At 38.8% G+C, this 24,644-nt stretch overlaps 3 protein-coding genes across 4 annotated transcripts in view; 1 reads left to right on the top strand and 2 right to left on the bottom strand.

Annotated features, from left to right (window-relative positions):
• The window catches only part of LOC135083784 (disintegrin and metalloproteinase domain-containing protein 12), a 94,494-nt gene extending 87,595 nt beyond the window's left edge, over positions 1-6,899 (bottom strand). Inside the window, exon 1 of the mRNA XM_063978533.1 lies at positions 6,656-6,899. Coding sequence (XP_063834603.1) covers positions 6,656-6,767 — 112 coding nt within the window. The 5' untranslated portion in view covers positions 6,768-6,899. The remainder of the gene's footprint in view (positions 1-6,655) is intronic.
• An 807-nt stretch (positions 6,900-7,706) lies between these two features.
• On the top strand, positions 7,707-16,941 carry LOC135083768 (uncharacterized). Of its 2 annotated transcripts, XM_063978509.1 has the most exons (5): positions 7,707-7,856; positions 9,774-9,962; positions 11,627-11,923; positions 14,743-15,927; positions 16,305-16,941. In XM_063978509.1, exons 2-5 carry the CDS (start codon positions 9,777-9,779, stop codon positions 16,509-16,511), a joined length of 1,875 nt encoding a protein of 624 aa, XP_063834579.1. In that variant the 5' UTR covers positions 7,707-7,856; positions 9,774-9,776; the 3' UTR covers positions 16,512-16,941. The 2 variants fall into 2 exon arrangements, with proteins under 2 accessions (XP_063834579.1, XP_063834580.1); XM_063978510.1 differs by lacking the exon at positions 11,627-11,923.
• A 60-nt stretch (positions 16,942-17,001) lies between these two features.
• LOC135083655 (glycerol-3-phosphate acyltransferase 1, mitochondrial) overlaps positions 17,002-24,644 on the bottom strand; it is a gene marked incomplete at its 5' end in the record, with an annotated part of 41,463 nt that continues 33,820 nt past the window's right edge. The window contains 3 exons of the mRNA XM_063978362.1: positions 17,002-19,306; positions 19,504-19,655; positions 21,829-21,965. Of these exons, the coding sequence (XP_063834432.1) occupies positions 19,110-19,306; positions 19,504-19,655; positions 21,829-21,965 (486 nt within the window). The remainder of the gene's footprint in view (positions 19,307-19,503; positions 19,656-21,828; positions 21,966-24,644) is intronic.

The following is a 24,644-nucleotide window of genomic DNA, read 5'->3' as shown; positions in this document are numbered from 1 at the left end:
AGGGGAGATTCTAAAGACTTCTACTTTTTTTTGCGAACTCATCCCGATAAGATCATTTTGGTATACTTCTACTTGTGAGATAAGTTAGTTAGTTTTTAGTTTCTTTTTATTTGTTCTACTTCTGATACCAAATAATAGCTTTTGCTTCTTTCAAACTGATCTGAAATTCCTTTTATAGTCAAATACAACTTATGTATTATTACTTACTAAAAGTCAATAATGAAAAAAAAAAAACTTTTCATTAAGTCAAAACTGAAAAATTTCGCAGTTTTCGTAACATGATGTGTGTTGCCAACGTAATGAAAACACGTTTTATCAAACAAGAGAAAGGCTTTATCTATTTGCGGGGCTTATCAATGCAGGCCAGTATCCCGGTTTCTATTTCCGGAGTAGGTATCGTGGTACAGTCAGCGTCAAATGGTTCGTGACACCAGAGGAAATACAAATGAGTAGGTTATCTTCATAGAAACGCACCGAGCGCGGTTGTGTGCGAGCGCGGTTGTGTGTGAGCGCGCCAATACGTATGCGGCGCGCACGCAAACATTGACAAAATATATATCGTGGATTATCGGGGAATTGCGCTGAATTTTATCAGTGTGTGCGTGCGCGCCGCATACGTATTGGCGCGCTCACAGCCTCACATACAAACCGCGCTCGGTTATTCGGTTATATTAGCAGATACCCTTCAAATGATTATCTTTATACTTTACAGTGAATGCTACACCTGGAAATAAGAACAATTTTCAGCCAGGTAAAGCATATTCCAATTCCAGAAATTAAATCACCTAGGTACCTATTTATTTCTAGGTTCATTCATCCCTCTCACTCAAAGCGAAATTATGGCACGAGTGACAGTGAAAAACATACCAAAATATAAGTAGGCTGATCCACCACCAATATAAAGGCTGGTCGACTAATGAAATAAAGGAATGCCTGACCTTATTGTAGAAATTACATGGGCTTGGTCTGTCTGATCTAGATATTTATTCGGCTTAGGTGGCGGAAATTAGGGTGAGGTCAATTACATTGATTAGGAACTCGATGAAGTAGGTGTTGTTAGAGCTACTAGGAATGTCTCAAACTACCGACGAATTCGTTTTTACCGAGCCCGCAGCAAAAAATGGGCTAGCTCTCCTTTCGGAAAGGAGGCCTTGTCTAGATGACTTCTATTATGCCTTCTGGAAGGAAGCTCTGTCTAATGTTTAATTATTAAAGAACTAAGAGCTTTTTTAGCCTTGTACTTCGAGTGTATAAATGAAAACAAAAGTTTGGAATGGTTAAAACCGTTTTGGTGCCAGTACAAAAGCCATCGGACGTGACATCACGAAGGAAACGCACCGTGTCCTTCTAGGGAAGTCATCATTCCCATACCGTTGCTAGCGTCCAGAAATAACCCCGGACCAGTCTATCGTGACCTCTCTACACCCTCACTTCTGTATAGTTTTCAGAACAAGTGCAACGCGACTGAGGATCAGCGCAAAGTTGTTTCTATAAACAGCTGTTGACGAAGCGAGAGCGTTGCCTCTCAAATGGCGTTACTTTTTTATTGCAAGCAACAGAATGAGTGTTACGGCCAATGAAGGCCAGTAAGTGTTAATAAAGCTTATGTTATCAGTGTGTTTGAAATGTTGATCCTTTTATAATACCGCAGTGACAGAACAGATTGTGATAAATGATAGATCTACAAAATATGAGTAAACCGCAAGTTGTTTTGAAGCAAGCTTAAAATTGGATTGCTTAAGCTTAGGCAATCAGTATGATTGGACTGAAATCAATTATGTTCCGCTACGATAACTGTATGAAAATGACAAATGGCGGGATTAAATCGGTCATTCCGACGGTAAATGTAACCGACAATAGTTCCCCGTTTCATGGCAAGAGTAAGGCTGAGTTGCACCACCTAACTTTGACCGTAACTAACGATAACTGATGCTTTTTGTATGGAGTTTGCCAGATTTTTGACGTTTGTGGTGGTGCAACGCAGCCTTAGAGGCGTTTAAGCAACAAACCTCGTCAGTCACCGTACTACAGCCATAAAAGTCTCCGACGAGTAATAACAATAAAAACTTTTTACAGTACAAAAAAAATAATAAACCAAGCAACCATCAACAAGCGCAGCAGATGTTATGACGTAAAACCGACTCAAGCGCACCCCAAACGGATGGATTCTAAATTCAAACACACAATTCGAATTAGGAAAAAATTCTCCCACGTGCGTAGATGAGCGTGAAGTAAACAAAAGTTATGTCGCGGAGAATGAACGAACAAAATATTATCATCATGACCCAGATGGGCATTTGGGAAAAAGTATGACAAAGATGGAGGTAAATCTAGCGCAAAATATAATGTCAGTGTGTTATTATCAGAGAAGGATTTAAAGACTTCTGTAAAATCCACTTGAGCTAGTTTTAAGAGAACAAATCGAAGTTGTGACTAATCAAAATGTCAAATTCACGGTGTTTTGATAAAAATAAATTAACCGATGATTAAGCACCGAAAAAAAATGAAATAATACCCGACGAATTCTCACTGGTGAAAATACTATGTTGACTGAATAAAACAGACGTGCAAATATTTGTAGTTTCGGTAGCCTAGAGGCCAGCCAAGCGATGGTGAGTCAGGCCAATCGGAAACGATGTGATTCACGAGGAATAAAATAATACAATATGCAAAACATTTAAATAGGCGGTTGGGTTGGCTATCATGCATCCGATCCGGTTAAAGAGGGGCTACTAACTAGTAGGCAGACTGTGCTGTGCTGGACTGGGATATTGCTGACTAAATTGTTAATAAGTATCAATAAATAATTTGACTAAACGACTCCACCGAGTCAAAGCAGATGATGGCTGTAAAGTCCGGTCCCTGAGCACGTAGAATTTTGTCCAATGACCCCAAGCTACCCATCCTTATCGCTCGCGCGTAATTATATTGCTGTCGCGACTGTGCGACGGGCGGTTAGGGTCATTGGACAAAATTCTACGTGCTCCGCGACCAGACTTTAGTAGGTATTTGCTGTAGTCGACAAACTATAGTTCTAGCGCTTAACTCAGCCAGTGACTGAGGCATGGGAGCGGCATCGCGGCAGGGAGAGGAAGGACAATGACGTGACAGGGCATACAAATCTGAAGTCTTTTACCATCACAAAAAATTAGTCTTATGATTTAATCAGTTTACTTTTTAGTTTCAAGTAACGCTCACTGGTCTCTTACTCATGGTAAACTGAAGTTACGAATTTACTCATCATCATCATTTCAGCCCCAGAACGTCCATTGCTGAACATAGGCCTCCCCCAATGACTTCAACATCACATGGTTGGTAGCGGCCTGCATCCAGCGCCTACCTGCTACCTTTATCAGGTCGTCGGTCCACCGACTCACGCTGTGTTTTCCGGTACGTGGCCTCCACTCCAGAACCTTGTTGCCCCATCGGCCGTCAGTTCTGCGTACCTACTATGTGCCCTGCCCATTGCCACTTCAGCTTGCTAATCCGTCGGGCTATATCAGTGACTTTAGTTCGTTTATAGCCCTGTTTCGTATTTTAATTACGAATTTATTCGCGGTTATAAAAATAAAACTTTGAATCAAACGTGTGACAGTCGTATTTAAAAATGCACTTCCGGCGTACACTGAACTGTGAGCATGTGTTGAATAATTAAGGACGCTGTTACATGGGTAGTTAGGTATATTATGCGGATGCATTGCCGTGTTAGGCGCGAATTCTTTGTTGGGGCAAGCTTCCCTTTTTTATGGCGATGTGTCAGATGAAGATACGAACTTCCCCTTGTAATTAACGGGTATGCAAAGTATACGAGTACATCCTCAGAGGCGTGTGTGCGTGGGTCCCGTACGTAGTGGCGAAGGTCGATTTAGCGAAGTACGTTTTAGCGAAAAACATTCATGGTGGTACGCTGGAGCGAAAGGACACTGAAGCGAAACACTCCCGGCCGAAAAATAACTTTGGTGACCTAGGAGAGCTTAATGTTGATTTATATTAAAAGTTTATTTTGTTGATCAATTACATTTAGTAACCATTTAATTTCATGAAAATACATGTTATTTCGTACGTAGTAACCGAGTCAAAATAGGTTTTTATTATTAAAAATTTAATATAATAAACATTTCATATAAATCAAAATGAAGCTCTTCTAGGTCATTAAAATTACTTTTTCGGCCGGGAGTGTTTCGCTTCAGTGGCCTTTCGCTCCAGCGTACCACCATGAATGTTTTTCGCTAAAACGTACTTCGCTAAATCGACCTTCTCCACTACGTACGGGACCCTGTGTGCGTTATTTATTAGGCTAACTTTATAAGGGTTCGCAGAGGTCGTCCACCTCGGAGATAATCAGTTTTACTGCTATCGAAGGTAATAAAATTTAACTGTTTAATGAACAGTAAAACAAACGATTCGTAACGGGACTCTTAGTCCGATTCTATTCGGTTTATTCCGCCATTAGATGTTTAAAATACACTTAATACAATACAAAATTAAAAGACCTGCCCCAGTGGCGGCGTAGCATAGGTTGGCACCCGGGGCGGCACCCCCCCCCCCCCCCCGTCATAATATAAATTATAGCCTAAGGATGACCCACCCCAGAATGGCACCCCCCCTGTCATGACATCACGACCGTCCCTTGCCATGCAGATGCGTCAGTGAGTACTAATCTGCGCGACTTTGTCACCCCCTGATGCTTGGCACCCGGGGCGGACCGCCCCCACCGCCCCCCCCTTACGCCGCTACTGCTGCCCCAAAACATGTTTCTCAAGCAACAGCTACATACCACTTTTGATGCGTTTACATTAATCCAAATCTGTGTGCCTACCAATGTGCAACTTGCGCCTTTTACGGGACTTATGACAAAATTCCTGTTATTTGTTGGCAAAGGGGTCACTTAAAAATTAGGGATTGATGGTGAAAATGGGCATTAAATTCGCGGTAAGTATAGGTAGGTAGGTCTTTATGTGCTAGCAAATTTTGTTTTGTTGTACAGTCATCGTCAAATAGTTCCTACTGTAATGCACTGTATCTTTACTTGTAACTTCTTGTAACCCTGCGGGCGTAAGTCTAGCCAGAACTTGTGACCAACGACATATTTATTGTTGCTAATTATAAAAACTTGCAACCGCGAGTTTGCGCTTTATTCCCAGGCGCAAGTGTCTTTAGGTGACATAAAAAATATTTTAGTAAAAATCATGTGATATTTTGTCACAGTGTCCGGTGGCGCTACGCAACAGCGGATAGGGTCGCGTGCGCCGGACGTCCGTCCGCTGATACTGCGCTTTTACTAATGTGTCGTTAGCACTCATAATTTCATATTAAAAATATAATTAACTATTAGGTATCTACATAAAGACACTTGCGCCGTGTGGTGACGGCAGAGTAGAATACATTTGTCACCAACCCCTACTCTTCCCACGGGTGTCGTAAGAGGCGACTTAGGGACTACACATCAAACAGAGAATGGGCAGCAGCGCTCTCTGAAAAACATCAATCTTTTAAACTGCGATCTCCAACCCGCCTGCCAAGCGTGGAGTTATGGCAAAACCCTCCACTATAGTGGAGGAGGCTCATAGTCCAGCAGTGGACTGTAAAGGGCTGTTGATGATGATTAGGTATCTAATATAATGAATAATTGTATCCTGTAATACTTGTTGTAGGTACTTTTATCCTGTAATACCTACTTGTTGTAGACTTTTATGGTGGGTCGCATATAAACATTTAATGCAAATGTTTATGGGTAATAATGCATAGACTTGTATCGATTACAACTGGTTACTTTTGAGTTAACCCTCATACACTTATCATAGTGTAAACATAACTTTTTATTTTTGAGTTAGTTGTAACATTTTAAATCAACATATTTAAAAAATCGTACTAACATAAACTTCAAAAGCTTGATTGGAGCTTTTGACGTTACGCATTATTGAATCCAGTTTTCAGATTTTTTTTCCTATTGGGTTCTTGAAGTCACAGAGATATAGTCTGTTAAAAAATAATTAGTATCCCTATAGTTTCAAAAGTTTTTTTAAATTGTCTAGTAAACAAGAAGCAAATAAAAATTTTTAGAATACTGTTTTTTCTAAGTTTATATTTCAATAAAAGAGGTTTAGTTTATTTAGTTAAATAGTTATTAATATTATTTATTAATTTATGTTCTGTCAAATAAAATAATCCATTTGCGTTTTTTTTTTCATCATGTTGACATTTTTAACAAATTCTATCTACAAGCTAAAATAATTTTACTGACTGTACTCTGTACTAACAGTTATAATAATAATGTTTTAGAATATTGATGTAGATTATTAAGAATTCTTCATAAAACGAAAACATATGGAAGAAGAAAAGTTCCAAGTAGGTTTAAAGTTTTTATTAACATGTTATAAAGTTAATTAGATACTTTAAATTAAAATTATTATGTCATATACACTGCTTGCGCACGCACTTAGCGCCCGAGACCTAATTTTGGATGACTTGAAAACTTTTTTATAACATAGCGCATGTATAATTTTTTGAGAGCTTGGCGATACTTACTATCTCAAAAATATGTCTAGTTGCGAACCATTAAGTAAGACCATCGGAACCTGTTTTTAAAAACCCATTTTACTCACGACATTAATATTAAACAATTTTATAGTTAAAAACATAAACTGAGACTTACTCTTCGCTGCGACGCCGTCCTTTGTTAGTGCAAATAAAAATAACAGGCACACAACATAAATACATCGCACCATAGAAATATCACACATTTTCACACCATAACTTTGTGACATTATTACACTCGCACTGTCAAGTTTAATTTATTAGCACTAAACATAAATTTTTAGTGAAAATAAAACTGTTTCAATAAAATAAAGGCACAGCACATCGTTCATCCGTCCGACAATCCAAGCAAACCATTGTCAAACAAATGTGTCTGTCAGTGTCAGCGAATGAGCGGAGCGAACAGTAAGAGGGGCTACTACGACGCTTTTGTAGTTTCGGCTCTTTCTGTCACCATTGTTCATGTAGTTTCTCGCTTTGCGTGAGTGGGATGGCAGCATCGAAAGATCAGTTAACGTTTTTGGGATTAACCCCGCAGTTTTTTTTTTTAAGTATCTGTCAATACCATTGACTTGTAAATCTATGGATCGGTCATACCTTCAAAATAAACTTGTTCATTCATGTGACTTGGCTGTTTTTATATTATGCCCTTGCCGTTTCTTACATGAACTTTCAAAAATTGTCTATGGTTTATGAATGAACCACAATAAAAATAAAGTCAGAGGTCTTTCTCTAAATTGAATCGACGCTCTTAGATAGGCCACACAACTTATTTGAACTAAAGGTGTACTTAGTTTTGGGCCTGACAAATTAGGCGTAATTAATCAATCGAGCACATCATCTCAGATTCCATAAGCCCTTGCATGATGATAATAATAATGAGAAGTAATAAGAAAGGTGCTTAGACCTTTTTCAAAAGATTCAATTAAGGGGAATACATTCAGCTGTCATATTTATAATAACATTTTAGCTTTGTTGATAAAATGGAAAGTCAACCATTTACTGACATCTTCAACTTGTAATAAACCTACTACTATTATCTGCTTTTTTTGTCTTTGCTCGTTAAACACACTGTGCGGGGATTCCTGCTCTTTCCGTTTCCCTTGCTGGTATGTACCAATAAATTCAAACATTTCGCTGATAAGGTGTTATTAGTACTTTCAGCATTATTAGCCAAAGCATAGCCGTTGTTGCACGTATTTATATAATTGTCTTGTTCCTAAAACACACTGCTACTTGCGAGTTTTGTTGTGTAAGTGTACACAGTGTTTTTAACTTTCCTAAACAATATCTATCGCATTCAAAATTAAGGAAGATCGGTAAGTGCTGTTTTATAAAGTACTAATACTAGTTATAGAAACTGACAAGCGTCAACTTACATATTTCGTAAGTACGTACCGCTACACGAATATCTTTCCGTTTCCTAAGTACCTACAAAAGGTTTTATTGTTTTAATGGCTTCATTAATTGTTGCTCATTAGTGGTGGGACCCCCCGAAAGGGGCATTTTTGCGGTTTTACGGTTATACCGTGTAAAGGACTTGCAGTATCAAAAACTGATCTTCATGACGATTGAAGGGCATTTAATCTTGCATTGAATAAGACCAAATTCATATATTTTGGACAAACCGTTCTCGTTCTCGTGCAAAAACTTCGTCATAGTAGAAAATATACGTATATTTAAGAATGACCCTCTCTACGTCGAATGGCTCGTAATCCGCAGCAGGCTCCCAAGCCTTGAAAACGGCCACCTTAACCAGTGTATTCCTTTCAAGCCTCGCGAGTTGGATTCGCCTATCCTTATTCAGGATTGAATGCCCTTCAACCGTCATGAAGATCAGTTTTTTACGCGGTATATGGGGGCGTCCATTAATTACGTGAGACAATTTTGGCTATTTTTTAACCCCCGCCCCCCTTGGTGAGATTTTATGAGATTTTGCCAGACCCCCTCCCCACCCCCTAATCTCACGTGAGATTTCCAAAATGCTTATTTGCAATGTAAATGAGATAATCCATACTTCGAAGATATTAGATTTTATAAAAAAAACCCTAACTGCGTAAAAAAATTAACTGAAATGATAAAACAAAACAATTTAGGCCCAGTTTCTTACTTTTAGTACAATTTTTAACTATTTGTTTACATTTTGTTAATATTTAAGCATTGGTAGCAAACTGCGGATCTAAAAACTGGGCCTGTGTTCACAAATGCAGACGGAAGATAATACTCTGTTTGTTGTGGAAAAAAAAAACGTGATATTTCTCGACACCCCCCCTCTCCCCCACGTGAGATTAAGTGAGGTTTTTCTGGACCCCCTCCCTCCCCTTAAAGTCTCACGTAATTAATGGACGCCCCCTAACGGTAAACCCGCAAATATGGCCCTTTCGAGGGGCCCCAGTGCCCCACCATGACCACCACTTAAGCACGTACAACACCGCCGAAGTCGAAAACCTAGGATAGTACCTATTAATGGGCAACAAATGAAGCCATTAAAACAATAAAATCTTTTGTAGGAATTATTTCCGATTTAAAATCTAATTCTATTGGCCTAACTCTTGAATACCTACTTATTTTAAATAAATAAAAACTTACTTATTTATACATAGATATAAGTATTTTATCTATTTAAGCATTTAGCTAATTAGGTATCTATTTATGTTTAAGACAATTAAGAAATGTTGGAAAAATGCAAACAGAGATTAGATTGTGTGTCAAATCATTACTTATCTATCTGAATTTAATAGCCCAAAAATAAAGTTTGGAAGTCTTTAAGGCAATACCATCACGCTACGACCAATAGGAGCAGTACGGCTAGCACGGAAAAATTCGAGTTCGACTCGTTTGCGTATTCGAATCGCCATCAAAAGATTTACCTCGATACTAATAAAACTTACACGCTCGTTGAACAGTGTTTTAAAGTGACGTTTAGTATGGAAATGTCATTTTAAAACAGTGTTCAACAACTGTGTAACTTTTTATTAGTAAGGGAGTTAGGTAAGTAGTACATAAACTACAACAGCGCTCTTGTGAACGTGTCGTAAAGTGAACTTAGTATGAGAAATGGTTGCACGAAACTTATTTTCAGAATCAAAATTGTCACATTATCGTTTAATTCGAAGGTTGAGTGTCGAATTTTGTCGAATACGCAAACGATTCGAAGACGAAAGTTGTTCATGCTAGAGGTACAGAGCATGTTGCGAAAACGGGAAAAAATATGATAATACACATTTTGTTTTCAGATAATGTCATCGAAATTCAACAAAAACGGCATTATCTTCGGGTACATCGATGCCTTCTGCTTGGTGTGCGAGAGCAATGTCCTCACCGGGGAGAATGAGATCGAGGCGCACATCGGCTTGCATGCGCATAAAAATAACATGAACTCTGCACAACTGGTTGAGGAACTTAAAGAAGACCATATACTGAAGGTAAGCTTAGGGTTGCTACAAGGGTTGGTATTGTTTGCGAGCCACAGTCTGGGGCGGAGCCGCGAAAGAATGTCTAGGCCATCTAGCTCGGACAATAACTCGCAGCTCCGTCCCAAAGACTTTAGGAGGACACCGTCAGGTTTTAGTGAGTAGGCCCTGCCCATCTGGCAGGGAGAGCCTCACATAACCAACTGGTTCCCCCGGGCCAGTGAGTATGCAATTTCATGCATTTCTTGACGAAAAAAAAGGGTTGATATTGTTTTTGTTTTTTGTTAGGTAGGTACACCGATTTGGTAGGTTGGCCGATTCCTCATACAAATTGGAAACCGATTCAACTATCGGCCAACTAAAAGTAGGTACCTATGTAGTCTTTAATTTAATGGTGCGTTTTCGGGATGCTTTTAAAATGCAGAGTTAGAAAGGACCAATTCCGATATCTGCTAAAACAGTGGTGAACAGTTCCAATGCGATGCGTAGCGCGCGCGAGCGGTTTTTATAGAGAATACCTATTTTATAAAAATAAATACCTACTTTGTAGCTTATATCAATTAGAAATTAAGTAGGTACTTCCCTTGTTGATTAATCGCTGTGGGCAAATTACAGTAAATCCCCCGAATATGCATAGACTTTGTACGTGGAATAACACAATGTAGTGGTGTACCTACCTACCTTCTCATACTACAGTGGCACGACTGTTGATGGACTTTATACGTGGTTAAAACAATGTATGTACAGTAGTGGTGTACCTACCTACTACAGTGGCATGCGCACGACTGTTGCGCTGTCAAATCTCAAGAAAATAGTACCCCAAACCTTAGAATAATAAAGCCAAACATGCCCGTTTTCACCATCAATCCGGGCAGCGCTGGACCGGGCGGTCGTTGTGGGAATCCTTGAGGGAGTGGGAGGCCTTCGTCCAGCAGTGGACGTCATTTGACTGAAATGAACGAGTAATTATTTAATTTTTAGCGTTAAGAGTCGCATCTCAAACTAATTTGAAAATTATAAATAACTTGAAAAATCAAACTGCCTAAGGCGGGAATTGAACCCACGACCTTCCGCTTGCCGGGCGACTGCTCTTCCAACTGAGCTACTTAGATACTGTCAAGTTATTTATAATTTTCAAAATGAACGAGTAAAATTTTTACCGCCCTACTAATTGATATTCCTTTTCATGATGATATTGTTAATTGTAGGTATTATTTTCATTCAAAATAACTATCGTGGTTTCTCATTCAAATACAAAGATGGGGGGTTCAATTTAGTTAGACCATTAGTATCACTGCAAAAAACACCACTGTTGCAGCAACATCTTACATGCGATATGCGCCACTTTTAGGGTTCATCATACTTACTTATGTGTTCTTACTCAAACAGAATCCACCATGTAAGTACTTACCTGAGTCCTAAGTATAGGAGACAAATTAAACATTCTGTGAAAACATCACTGAACATATTTGAAGCGCAAAAGGCACTCCTTCGTTGCTGCGCTTCTAAACATGTCTTAATTAAGTAACTTACTTATGCCCGTTTTCACCGTCACTCCCTAATTTTTTAAAACAAAATTCCTATTATTCCCATAAGCGGTCACTTAAAATTCAGGATTGATGGTGAAAACGGGCATTATACTATTCGCGATTCTTCACATCTTAAGTTTGTTTTAGGTCAAAAAAGGTTACTTCTGTATGCTATGCAACGTTATATTCACATCGCTGGTCAAAGTAGCTTTACATGTTGCCGAGAAACAGCACAAATCACGCCTGTTGAGACGTACTGGACATTTGATTCATTTTGGCGAAGTGTTGATCGACGAGACAGCATGGCAGGGCCTCGTAAAGGATATGTGTGCTGTCTGCAACGCGGAATTTGTTAACGAATCCGAGCATCTTGCAGAGCCCTCGCATGCTCTGAATTTGGTGAAGAATAACGTAGAATTTTACAGAGAACAAATATATCGCAAGGTAAAGTATCTACTTAACAACTACTTGCCTCTCCTACGAGTATTGGCTTTGTAGGTGTAACCCTAGGCGCAGACCACCCATTTTGTGTCGACCGATACCAATACGGTGTAATGTGCGCACCTTCATACATCTCCATATTCTCCATACTGATTAACAGCCCGACTCAACTATCGGTCAAATAAAAATCGGTGGTCTGCGCCTAGGCTAAATCTAAGTAAATCTTTGGACAATCTTTGGACAATTTCACACAGCGCCAGCTAGCCCCAAAGTAAGCAACTTAATGCTTGTGTTATGGGTGCTAGCCTAACGGATATCCCAAGTAGCATTTTACTCCATTTAAGAGTTCACATTTAGTTCCAATGTGTACTTAGAGCATTAGTACAGTTCACTCGTGATGTATAAGCTGTATTATTGCAATTAATTACACCTATACCTGTCTAAGGGACTTATAGGAGTGTAGACTAGTGTAGAGTTATACTTTTATACGATTGTTGGTGTTATAATACTCTAACAACTATCCTTTAGTCAGCCGTCTGACTAAGAGCATTATAGGAGGGTAGAGATACGGCAACCGCTGTTTAACGGCCTACTTGTACGATGTTATAGAGCTAGCATTTTAATAGAACACACGTGGTCATTTATAAAGCCAAAGGCTGTTATGTTTACTTGTTTTAGACTGTTATACAGCTAGTAGCTGTAGTAGGACTTGTTTGTGATAATTAAAATAACCTTTTTTTACTATCTGTACAAAAGTGTTTCAATGGTTCGCATGTGCACTGTAGGCTGTTAAAAGGACTATATGTGTTGTCCATTAACATCAATAGCAGTTTATTTGTCCACAAGTACTACTCTTATTTGCTTTAAGCTGAACATGAATGTGAATGTGATATTCTATTACACATTTCCCCAAGCCTGTTTTTAGTTGTTCATGGTGGTTCTGTACATGATGCAGAGGAAAATATTATGCCTGAACCTGAAATTTCCCTTCAAAATATACAGATATCAGAGTGTGATGATTGCAGTTCTAGTGATAGTGAATACCATTTTGATTTGGACAATTATTTAACCTTTCGCAAAAAAATAAGAACATGGGCTATTGAAAATCGTATTCCTCATTCCGCTTTGAATAAATTGTCAGGCATAATAAACGAATTTAAACCGGGAACACTACCGTCTGATGCTTTAGGTATTCATACTTGACTATTAGTACCTGGGCTAGGCGATTTAACGGACATTAATATTTTTTATTGCGGATCTCTAAAATTTCAGTATTTGAAAGAATTAAAGATCCACAATTGACCTGAACTAGGTACATCTTAAAGCTGTACATAAGTTCACATTAGAATAAATTTATAGACATAAGCGCTGTAGTGGTACAAATGTGGAACTTCATATAGATAACAGCATTCTAACAGAACACATGTGAACCTAATATACGCTCACCGCATTAAATTGGAGTTATAACAGTTCACATAGCCGTATTTCATTTCCACCATTTTGTTCTACATAACCTAAAATATTTACCAAATAAATCTCCAAAATTAATGCAGATTTATCACAAAATTCGCAGATAGAGCGATTGAGTTTTGGTTTCATGTTATAATTAATTACCGTAATATAATTATAATGCCAATACAATATCAAAAACTGAAAATTGTAGATTTACTCTCAGCCAGTTTTAAATATTTTAAAATGAATATCGCGTTTTTACAGAGGCGCGTAAATATTTTAGCTGTAAATATGTATACATTTCACGATAAAGTTGCATTCCCAATGGCATTAACATTATTAAGTATTTAAAACCCGTGTTATTATTTGCATAAATGATTATCCGCCCGAGTTGTTTCCCTCTTGGCACTCACGTACAAATACCAAACTAATATTAAAATGTGGAAATAATTTAGGACACACGTGAACTTTATGTAGCATTGGAGTACTTTTGTCGGACTTTATAACTTTTAAAGCTGTGCATTTAGCCACTTGTTACTCTTTATTAAACTCACATACGTTGTATGGTTCACACTGCGTCCCATATAGTGCCGTAAGTCAGCCTTAAGTCCGATGTTACTACTTAAACTGCTATTATAATGCTATTATACTGCTAATGTACAGCCATAGTGAACTTAAGGCTGTCTAATTTGTGCCCAAACTGGTTCTATAAAAGCATTATAGCAAGCTATACAGCTCGTATACAGCTGACATACACAGCTTGTGGAGTACATGTGAACGACTAGACATACTATATAGAACCCCGAATGCTACTTGGGATACTACTTATATACTTTTTTTTTTTTTTAATACATACATATTATACCCATCTCCATTTACGGCTCTCTATCACTTCCACCACGTCGCTGATCCTCGTCTTTTCTCTGATCCACTCGTTCGTTTTGTGATCTTGTAGGGAGACGCCAAGCATCTGTCTTTCCATTGCTCGTTGTGCGACTCGGAGACAGACAGACAGACAGACGATATCCGGCAGCAGGCTGGAGTGAACTGGATGCGTGTGGCCAGGGACAGAAAACGGTGGAGGGTTGAAGAGGAGGCCTATGTTCGAAGGCGAACCCAAAGGCTGACATAGATAGATAGATAGATAGACATATTATACATAGTCACACCCAGACCCGTCACAGAAATTAAAATTCATCATTTCAATTTCTGCCCGGCCGGGAATCGAACCCGAGACCTCTCGGCATAGTAGTCATTTCTGAACCACTACACCAAACGGCCGACCTGTGAAATTAGATATGATTTATATGATCTGGATTTATACCTACACACCGAGATATTTTTAACTATAACACATGATTTTCTTTTAGATCGATGACACAACATTCCAATGTATAACATGTAACACAGTGTTAATGCTGAGTGACATCGTTACACACTTCGAAGATTCAAAACACATTGATATATTACAAAATTGCAAATCCAAATTAGTTAATGAGACGTTTGAAAGTAACGATACTCAAGCTTTAGACACACCAAACGATTGCGGTAAAAGCAGCAGCAGTGAGGCATTAAATTCCGCTGAAGGGTCTATCGATGAATATGACCCATCACCTGTTTGGGCTTTAGATGATACCCTTACAGCCTTAGACGATACAGTTACAGCCACTTCAGAAAACAATGCATCGAAAATATTAGAATCAGTCACTTCGTTTGAAAAGAACGAGGTAAACATTAACTTTGAAAACGAGACTGCTTTATGCAAGAAATGTCTGGGAAACATTGATTTTGAGTATAATTCTATTGAAAGTCATATCGAAGAACACAAAAGATATCCAAAGAAGCGGAATGTTGCCTATGTTCATTTTCCTTGCGAAGCGGACATGAGAATTCACAGACCAACGGCGACTGCAAAAATGATACCAGTGGCCTCTTCAGTCGGCAACTGCAGCAACGAAAATGTTAAAAACAAAATCGTTCCTCGCTTAAATAAGCACCGAAATGAAAACACAACTGAATCCGATAATTCTGGGATAGTAAATGATCAACATACAAATAATAATGAGCAAAAAGATGATGATCTAGAAGCATTTGCAAAACAAAACCAATTTACACTACATTCAGGAAAGCATAGTGCTTTTTGCAAACTGTGCGGAACCAATGTGCCTTCATCCTTGAAGGCTATGAAAGAACACATGGAAGGAAATGGGCATCGGAGCAGAATGGCTTCCAGTCGGTCCCACAGTCGGTCCCGGTCGTCCTCATCTACCCGCGAACAAGATTTCCGTAAGATGCCCACGGAAGACTACATAGATGAACTTTTGACCATCGAAAATTTATTTTTGGGCCATGTCAAAATAGTAAATGACAAGTTTTGCATTAGACCGTCCAGTTTTCATCTGATTACTGAAAACGGAGGCCGAGTAAGATGTCAACTCTGCGAGATAACGATCGCCCCCTGGGAAAATACCGCGCATATAAATTCAGTCACCCACCAAAGGAGATTCAAGAAGGTTCCCGTATTATGGACGATTGCTTCCGAGTTCGTCAGAGAAGTAAGTATTTAATCATATTGCCAATGTCCTAAAATAAAATACATAATACATAACAGGCGACCGTCATCTTGTGATGATTGACAAGGGGTCAATTCGAGTTTCGTTTCAGCCAAATGACGTCCACTGCTGGACAAAGGCCTCCCCCAAGATTTTCCACAATGAACGGTCCTGCGCTGCCCGCATCCAGGCTCTTCCCGCGACCTTTACCAGATCGTCGGTCCACCTAGTAGGAGGCCTGCCCACGCTACGTCTTCCGGCCCGTGGTCGCCACTCGAGAACTTTCCTGCCCCAACGGCCATCGTCTCTACGAGCTATGTGCCCCGCCCACTGCCACTTGAATTTAGCAATTCGAGTTTATAGTATGTTTTATCTTTCAGGTTCGCCCTGGTCTATTTCACTGCGGCTTTTGCAACATAATAGAGGCAGGTGTGAAGCCGCTTGAAAACCACTTCAGAAGTTCAGAGCATCAGGTGCGGAAAGAGAGCGCGAAGACTACACTCGCACGGCACCGGCCAGCCATAGAGCGCTTCAAAATCGAAAGTTTTCTGGCTAGAATGTTTGGGAGAAGTACTTATTGGTTCTAATAATCAAGGAAATTCGTAAAACTGAAATTTAACTTTGCTTGTTTATAATATGTGGCATCAAATTAAAATCATATTTGTAATTTAACATCAAATTATAAAAAGAACAATTTATTGTTTTTAGGGCTGATTTTTCAATCGTCGGGTAACTTTTAATCGAAGAATAAGTTTGGCACTTTGACAGTTTCAGTATGGGAAATATGTCAAAATGACAAGTTTATTCTTCAGATAAAAGATATCTGACGATTGAAAAATCAGCCCTTACTATATTAAATGGGGTGAAATTATTTCAATACTTGCCCATTCTTGATTTGAATTTTTAGTTATAATTGTGTATTAATTATTTAATTACTAAACTTGATTTTTATAATAAGTATAATTATTCAATGTTAGTTGATTTTGGATTGAAATTATAATTTACTGTTAATCGCAATCGTGTTTCATTTTCACACGGAGAGTTCAGGGTTTAGGTTTAGCAGATTAAAATACTTAATACTTTTATGTGTTTATTCAACTTAAGTCTTCGTTCTTGTTGGAATACAGAAACAAAGATATAAATATTGTTATAAATATGATCCTATCGGAGTATTTTAAAGTAGAAAAATTTAATATGATAACTATATCTTAGAACAGTAAACTTTTTGTGTGCCAGTAGTATTACTACACATATTTCACTATACATACTGTTTTCACGTTTAAGAACAGGGAGCTGATCCGAATAATAGGAGTAACATCATTTACAAACGTAATTCCCTCTTATATGTGAACTACTCACAGTGGAGACCCAAAGGCTGTACATATCTACGAAATAAAACATTTCCCATAGAAAAAATAGTTTTTTTATAGCTGCATATGAAAATAAATGCATTAGCTGCTAACTAAAATGAATCTTCTCCATTTTTCTTCCTCAAGTTAAAATTAGATATCACCACTGGGGTTTACTCCACTATCTAGTTACGAAAATGCTACGTATTTTTAGATACATTCACTGCAATCATGAGATCACTTAGACATACAAAATACGCACGGTAAGTTTGCTACACGTTACGTTAAAAAATATTACACCAACAGCATCACAGATCAATAAGGTAAATAAATACTAATAATATACATATTTGGCTCCAATCTTTGAGCAATTTTAATCTATATTATAATCCCAAAATCCCATTACAATTTCTAATGCGACTGCTACAAAAAGTTACATGAAGCTTTCAATACTTAAAATTATTTTAAATAAAAATTTACTCAAAATATTTTGTCAAAATTACATGGGATTTCGTTCTCTTTGAACTAAGCAGTTACTATATGATATTTAGACATTCCCATCGTTGTCATTGTGGTATGATTTCGCTTATGAATAATTGTAATTTATTTGCATGGATATATTTTTCTGACTGTACTCATTTTACCAGAGTAAATGCGTTAGCATGAGTTAATGATATTATGCAGAATGTCATGGATTTGAAATTTAAAAAAAAGTAAGTAAATATATTTGGGTAATATATAAAATAACTCCAAATACAGAGGATCTACTAAAATTACCAAATATGTAATAAAAATCCTTTTGTTTTTATGCGATTCTTTAAAATATATCTGCATATTATACTATCTTAGTATGTATAGCACCAGTGAGCATTTTTATAAAATACAGACTATGTCTGATTTAAAAGGCATACATACAGTCAGGAAACCAAACAATATGAATCAGTCAATACAGATGGCAAGACACACAATATTATATTGGCCAATCTGTAATGATACATTTTAAATTAATAGACTAACTTAAAATATAACAAGCCCAACAGTTGTCCATCTCTTAACACGCTTTGTTGAGTAATTTACATGGTATTAACAACGCTTTCATTCACTATTTGTTGGAAAAATATAGGGGCTTTGTGAATCTCACACAAAACACTATTAAATTTCTCCTCATCATACAATATTTCGTGAACCATTGTCATTGTACTCAATAATAACTGTAAAAATATTTTAACGGAAAAATACATCACATAGCAGAAAAACAACTATAATTACATTCCAATACATAGCTAAATTTTCATCAAGGTGCAGAGTTTAGGGAAACTTTTCATGATAATACAGCATTGTATTAACAATACACCTCAGCTGTTCAAATGTACGAACAATCTGTAAATTTTCCTTTGGAAAGTTCGTTTAGAGTCCAACTAATCAATTGTGGGTACGAGACCTGTAGGCCTAAGATGCGCGCCACGATAAGCGGTTATCACGCCATTTTATCGATTTTGCCCATACATTTTGACGTCGATAAAAGTTATCACGGCCGCGCATCTTAGGCCTACTGAACCGTTTTGGACTAAAAAGAAACCTGATATGTAAAACGCGCACTCAGTTATTTCGGCGTCGAGACCCGCTCGTCCGATCACTGGATCACAGTCACTAGTCGCACACTCACTTCACTAGCAGGATGGCTGGATACCGCCAAGAAATTATAATTTGGTGGCCTTTCACTAGTCGCAGTAGGTGATTTGATTTAGCACTTCACTAGTCGCGCCAGCCGGCTGCCACGTTAAACTGTTAGCGCCGCACTACGTCACGTTACTAGTCAGCACTTCACTGGTCACTTCACTTGTCGCGCAAGATGGCGGCGTCGACGTTGAACTTGTGTATGTTGTGGACGACGCGTTGCAATGCGTCGGTTTCTGTGTAGGGCGGCGCGAGGCGGATGCAACGAGTTTTATTCTCCTCGTACATCTCTAGCACGCCCCATTGGCGTAACAGCCGGTGGCAGTTGCGAATCGCGTCCGTAGACACCGCTTCGCCTGGAAATTGATACATAATTAAGGCTGGGTTACTTTAACTATAACAAACTCCAAAAGTCTTTCACTCTTTTGAATTTTGGCCGACCGTTAACATTGTTGTTATGGCGACAGACTTAGGTAAGATGGTGGTAGCTAGCCAGGCGGACTTAGAACCAGCCCTACCATCAACCAGGTTGCTCTATTTTATGTGTACTGACCGTAGGGCATGCGGTTCTGCGTGAAGTCGTTGGCCAGCTGGTCGAGCGTGCGTTTGACGAGCTCCTTCTGCGAGCCGCCCGTGCCCGACAGCGCGCGGCACGTGCTCGAGTACGCTTCTAGTAGCGGCCGGATCGTCAGCACTAGGCGGCGGCTGTGAACAAAATAATATAGACTTTTAATCCTTCAAGGCCCGCGAATCCAGACACAATAGATAATCAATTGTTAAGACATTAATTAATGCCGTCTGGGACTCAAACGGTTAATTATTTTAAAAAATTGTGAGTAACCCAACATTGATGAAACAAACACTGACCGTAAACAGCGTATTACACTTGAAAATTTCGACGGGTTCAGTTCAGTTTCCAGTGTCTAAGTAGCTCATATGGAAAAATACTCGAAGCAAATAAAGGACAGAACAAAAATCTGGAGAGAATAATCTATCTATAAATAAAAATGAATTGCTGTTCGTTTGTCTGATTAAAACTCGAGAACGGCTGGGCCGATTGAGCTGATTTTGGTTTTAAAATGTTTGTCGTAGTCCAGGGTAGGTCTAAACGGTGAGCAAATAAGGAAAAATTGCGATGGCTTATTTATTGCCTTTAAGGCGGAACAGAGTTCGCGGGGTCAGCTAGTCAATAATAAATCATTAATACAGAGCCTTAAATTCAAAGGGTGCTGGTGTTAGGACTTCACCATAATTATCTAGCGGACGTCCGGGGTTTAAAACTTCAAACTAACGACCCTCGAATCAGCAGCAAATACTGAGATGGTTGGGCTAGCAATCTAATGTTCCTACTTGTAATACGAATAGTAAAATAGTGACTGAGTTTCTTGCGCTGCTTCTTCTGAGCACTGGCTCATTTATTGTCCCTAAACAGTGGCAGGGTTAAAGTAATACTAGGATGTATAAAAGAGCTTTTTAAAAGCCTACCTGCTAAATAAATTAATTTGAATAAATGCTAATATGCAACGAAAATGTACTCTGATGAAACTTCTGTCTTTTTTCCGTATACCTTCTTTGTTCTTAACTAAGTGATGTTCATCGTCCTACTAATATTATAAATGCGTTTGCGATGTTTGTTACTCTTTCACGCAAAAACTACTGAACGGATTTTGTTGAAACTTTACAATATTATTGTTTATAACCCAGATTAACATACGATATGTAACAAACTAAATTTCAATAAATAAGACGTGGGTAAAAGCGCCATCTATCGTCATTGGTTAAAATCTACAGCGCCGGACAAAAATTTTTGACATTCGTAAATATTTATGCGGGGGAAGCCGTAAAACGCCATCTATCAACATCATTAGTAATTAAACGAGGTTCACGCGTACGAAGTCGCGGGCGGCCGCTAAAGCCTAGTCCGTGAGCACGTAGAATTTTGTCCAATGACCCCAAGCTACCCATCCTTATCGCTCGCGCGTAATTATATTGCTGTCGCGACTGTGCGACGCGCGCCCGCAGTGAGTGTGCGAGCTATCACGAAGGACACTGAGTCCACCATGGTCCAGTGTACTCGCGACGCCTCTAACCGTCAGAAATGGAAGCGCATCGCCAGGATCACCATGTACTTAGTCAGCGCAACCACGACCACTCTGACAAGAGTGCCCGACTAAGAAGAAGATCCGATCACATCCCCAAGTAGGCTCTGGATTGGAACCAAGGAAAACGCAAACGTGATCGCCCCAAGCAAACTGTAGCAGACGAGGCGAAGAAAATCGGCAAGACTTGGAGCGAGATCAAACGCGAAGCTCAAGACCGAACGCTATGGAGGCTTGTTGTGGATGCCCTCGGGCCCATCTAGAGCATATAGGATAGGACCTTAAGGCGCTACCTCGTAAAAGTTTTCGGCCGACTGAATGCCTCGCACACAGAGGGATAGAAATATGATTTCTCAGTGCGAGGAAAGGGACAGCAATAGCGCGCGCGGCGCGGAATAAAATAACGTAAGCGACAAAAATCGGAAATCATGTATTTATTGAAAAACCAAACACTATTTAAGGAAAATAACTCGACCAGTACTTAGAATATGTTATTACCTTACCAATATACAAAATTTGGTATTGAAATATTAACCTATCTGCTTATAAAACGAAAAACCGAGTAATAGAAGGGTCATCTTTGGATTTTTTTTCTATCGAGAAAATTGTTTCCATTCATGTTTCGGCTTCGACCAGACACTAGATTTATTAGTCAACTATGACATATTTCAAAATAAGAACATAAGTAATAAGAAAAGTATGTCCAATATTCGCAAGGCATCACCTTAAGTCAGTCAAGTCTTAACGAGTAAAGGAAATTTACTCTCTAATGTACTCACCGTTCAGCAATGGCTTCTGCATCGTGGCCGACGGTATACCGCAGGTGCGCGGTGGGGTCGGGCCGCTCCTCGTCGTCGTCCTCGAGGCGCGCCGCGAAACGCCGCGACCACCGCTGCTCCTCTATACCGTCCACTTTCTGTGGGTAAAGATATGGATATCAATCAAAACAAATAATAAGAAATGATAATTAACTTTAAAAAAAAACCGACTTCAAATGCGTGAACACAAAAAAAAACTAAAAATTAAAAATATTGCGTATAAAAAAGTTCATCCCCAATTTTCCACCCTTGGGGGTGAAATATTTTCTTCAAATTCGCATGAAACCACCCTTTTGATAATACCTATTCAACAAAAAAATAATCGTTCAAATTGATTTATAATCGGCGGAGATATTGCGTATAAAAAAGTTCATCCCCAATTTTCCACCCTTGGGGGTTGTATTTTCTATTATTAAATTTAAATGGGACCACCCTTGAGGTATTACCTATACGCCGAAAAAAGATTTGTTCAAATCGGTTCATAATTGGCGGAGTTATCGCGTAACAAACATAGAAAAAAAAAACATACGGGTCGAATTGAGAACCTCCTCCTTTTTTGAAGTCGGTTGAAAAATGTAGAGAAATCATGACTGAGAGTAAGGCTCAGAACAGACGGTGAAACGCAACAGCAACGAAACTGCAACTGCTAGTTACTTTTGAGTTGCATCTAAGTTTCTGCCTTAGCGTCCGTTGAGAGACCACACATGACGCGACCAGTTTGAAAGGAGAACAACCACTTTCTATGAAGCGTTGGGCCCAGTACTAAGTTATTTGTACAGCTACAAATTTTATGTCGTTTTTATGCCTTCATAAACTAGTTTATTATTGTGTTTATTTGAGGTTGCTAACTAGTGTCATTCTCGAGAAAACTAAATTAGAAAAAACTAGAAAAAATGTTACTTTTATACAAAATCAAGTCGTCAGTTACCCAAATCGCAAGCAGAATCCGTTAGAAATAGCATAAAATGTTATTAATCGATAGTTTTATTTCTTTTTCTTCTTTTAATTCGTTTTAATTCAATTCAACAAGCATTCGCAACAGTCTCATCCTTTAGATCCTTTAGACATACTCTCTAATCTGTGGTCTCATCTGTGATTCGCAAGTGACATTGCTGCATTGACAGATGACAAAACGAATTATTTTCATTCATTAATTCATTCAATCATTTTAGTTTTGTCATCTGTCAGTACAAACCTTCTTAAAGATCAAATACACTGAATTGTCCCACCCGTGAAATTGACAGGGGGCGCCACCGTCAATACCGGATAGCTGGTTCCGATTTTTGCCATGTTAGAAACTATATAGTTGAACGATGGTGGCGCCCCCCTGTCAATGAGTTTGGTGGGACAGTATAGTGTATTGAGTCTTTAATCGATTGACTTTTAACGTTCCATTTTACGTTATCTTAGATTAAATCATTAATTCGTTTTTATTATTGTATACGACTTACGACATCAGTTAAAATTATCATTTTTACCGTAAAATACTCCCTAATGTATGCGTAATATAATATCAAAAACCTACCAATGTACAACTCTGTACAAACTTGGGCCCAAAATGGTTGTTCTCCTTTCAATTTCAGTTTCATTCATAAGAATCATCAGAAAGTTGCCGTTTCGTTGCAGTTGCGTTTCACCGTCTGTTCTGGGCCTAAGGGAGAGTAGCGTTTGTATGTAGTACTAGAATGTAGCCCGATCTTTAGAGCTAGTAAATGACGTTAGAATATATTACAATGTGAATGAAGGCCTAGTTAATAATGCGAAACAACGGGTGTACTGTTAATATGTATGTGAAGTGTCAGTAAATAGCGCTTGAGTGTCAAGCGTTATTCATTGGCGCTTTACATAAGCGCGGGTTCATAGCGCTTGTAAACTGCGAATTTGTGTAGCGCGGGCATGTATTGTTAGTAAGTAGTGTGTGTAGGGCCCGGTTTTCACCAAGGCGGAGCGGAGCAGAGAAGTGTTTAAATATTCAGATTTTATTATATCCACATATCTTCTGCGTTCCGCTTCGGTGGAAATGGATCTCGCGGAGAAGAGAGGAGAAGTGTCACGCAGACTCATTTTTCTATACAGGGTGTTAGGTAAATGGGTATATGAGCCGACACTAGCCCATGTTAACATGGTCATATAAATGGTATGGTGAAGTCAGAAATTTTATATCATCATTTTAATTTTTTTTATTTTCATACAAAAAAATTTGATAAAATCCGATTTGTATGAAAATTAAAATAATTAAAATGAAGATATCAATTTTCTGACTTCACCATACCATTTATATGACCATGTTAACATGGGCTAGTGTCGGCTCATATACCCATTTACCTAACACCCTATATAGTTCCAAAATACTGAACTGTCCTATGCATGACATTGACAGTGGGGCGCCACCGTCAATACCGGATCGCTGGTTCCGATTTTTGCCATGTTGGAAACCATATAGTTGAACGATGGTAACGCCCCCCAGTTTGGTGGGACAGTTCAGCGTGGGTCATCTATAATATAATTTGACGGATCTGTGCGATGTGTTTTCCTTTCATAGACAGTAACAGACTGACAGCTGACAGCTACGCACAGCCCACATCTCTCGTCTCCGCTACGCTTTGGTGGAAATAGCATGTCAGCTTCGCTGCACATCTTCTCTGGTTTCTGCTACGCCTTGGTGGAAACCGGGCCTAAGAGTAAGCGCACACCGTTGATTTTTCTTCGGCCGATAGTTTAGTCGGGCAGTTGATCAGTATGGGCATGTATGGGAGTGCGCACACTACGCCGATTCG

The sequence above is a fragment of the Ostrinia nubilalis genome, chromosome 24, assembly GCF_963855985.1.
Source record: "Ostrinia nubilalis chromosome 24, ilOstNubi1.1, whole genome shotgun sequence".
In the NCBI taxonomy this organism is placed as follows: Eukaryota; Metazoa; Arthropoda; class Insecta; order Lepidoptera; family Crambidae; genus Ostrinia; species Ostrinia nubilalis.
The sequence above is the reverse complement of the archived record's forward strand: the minus strand, read 5'-3'. Positions and strand labels throughout refer to the sequence as shown.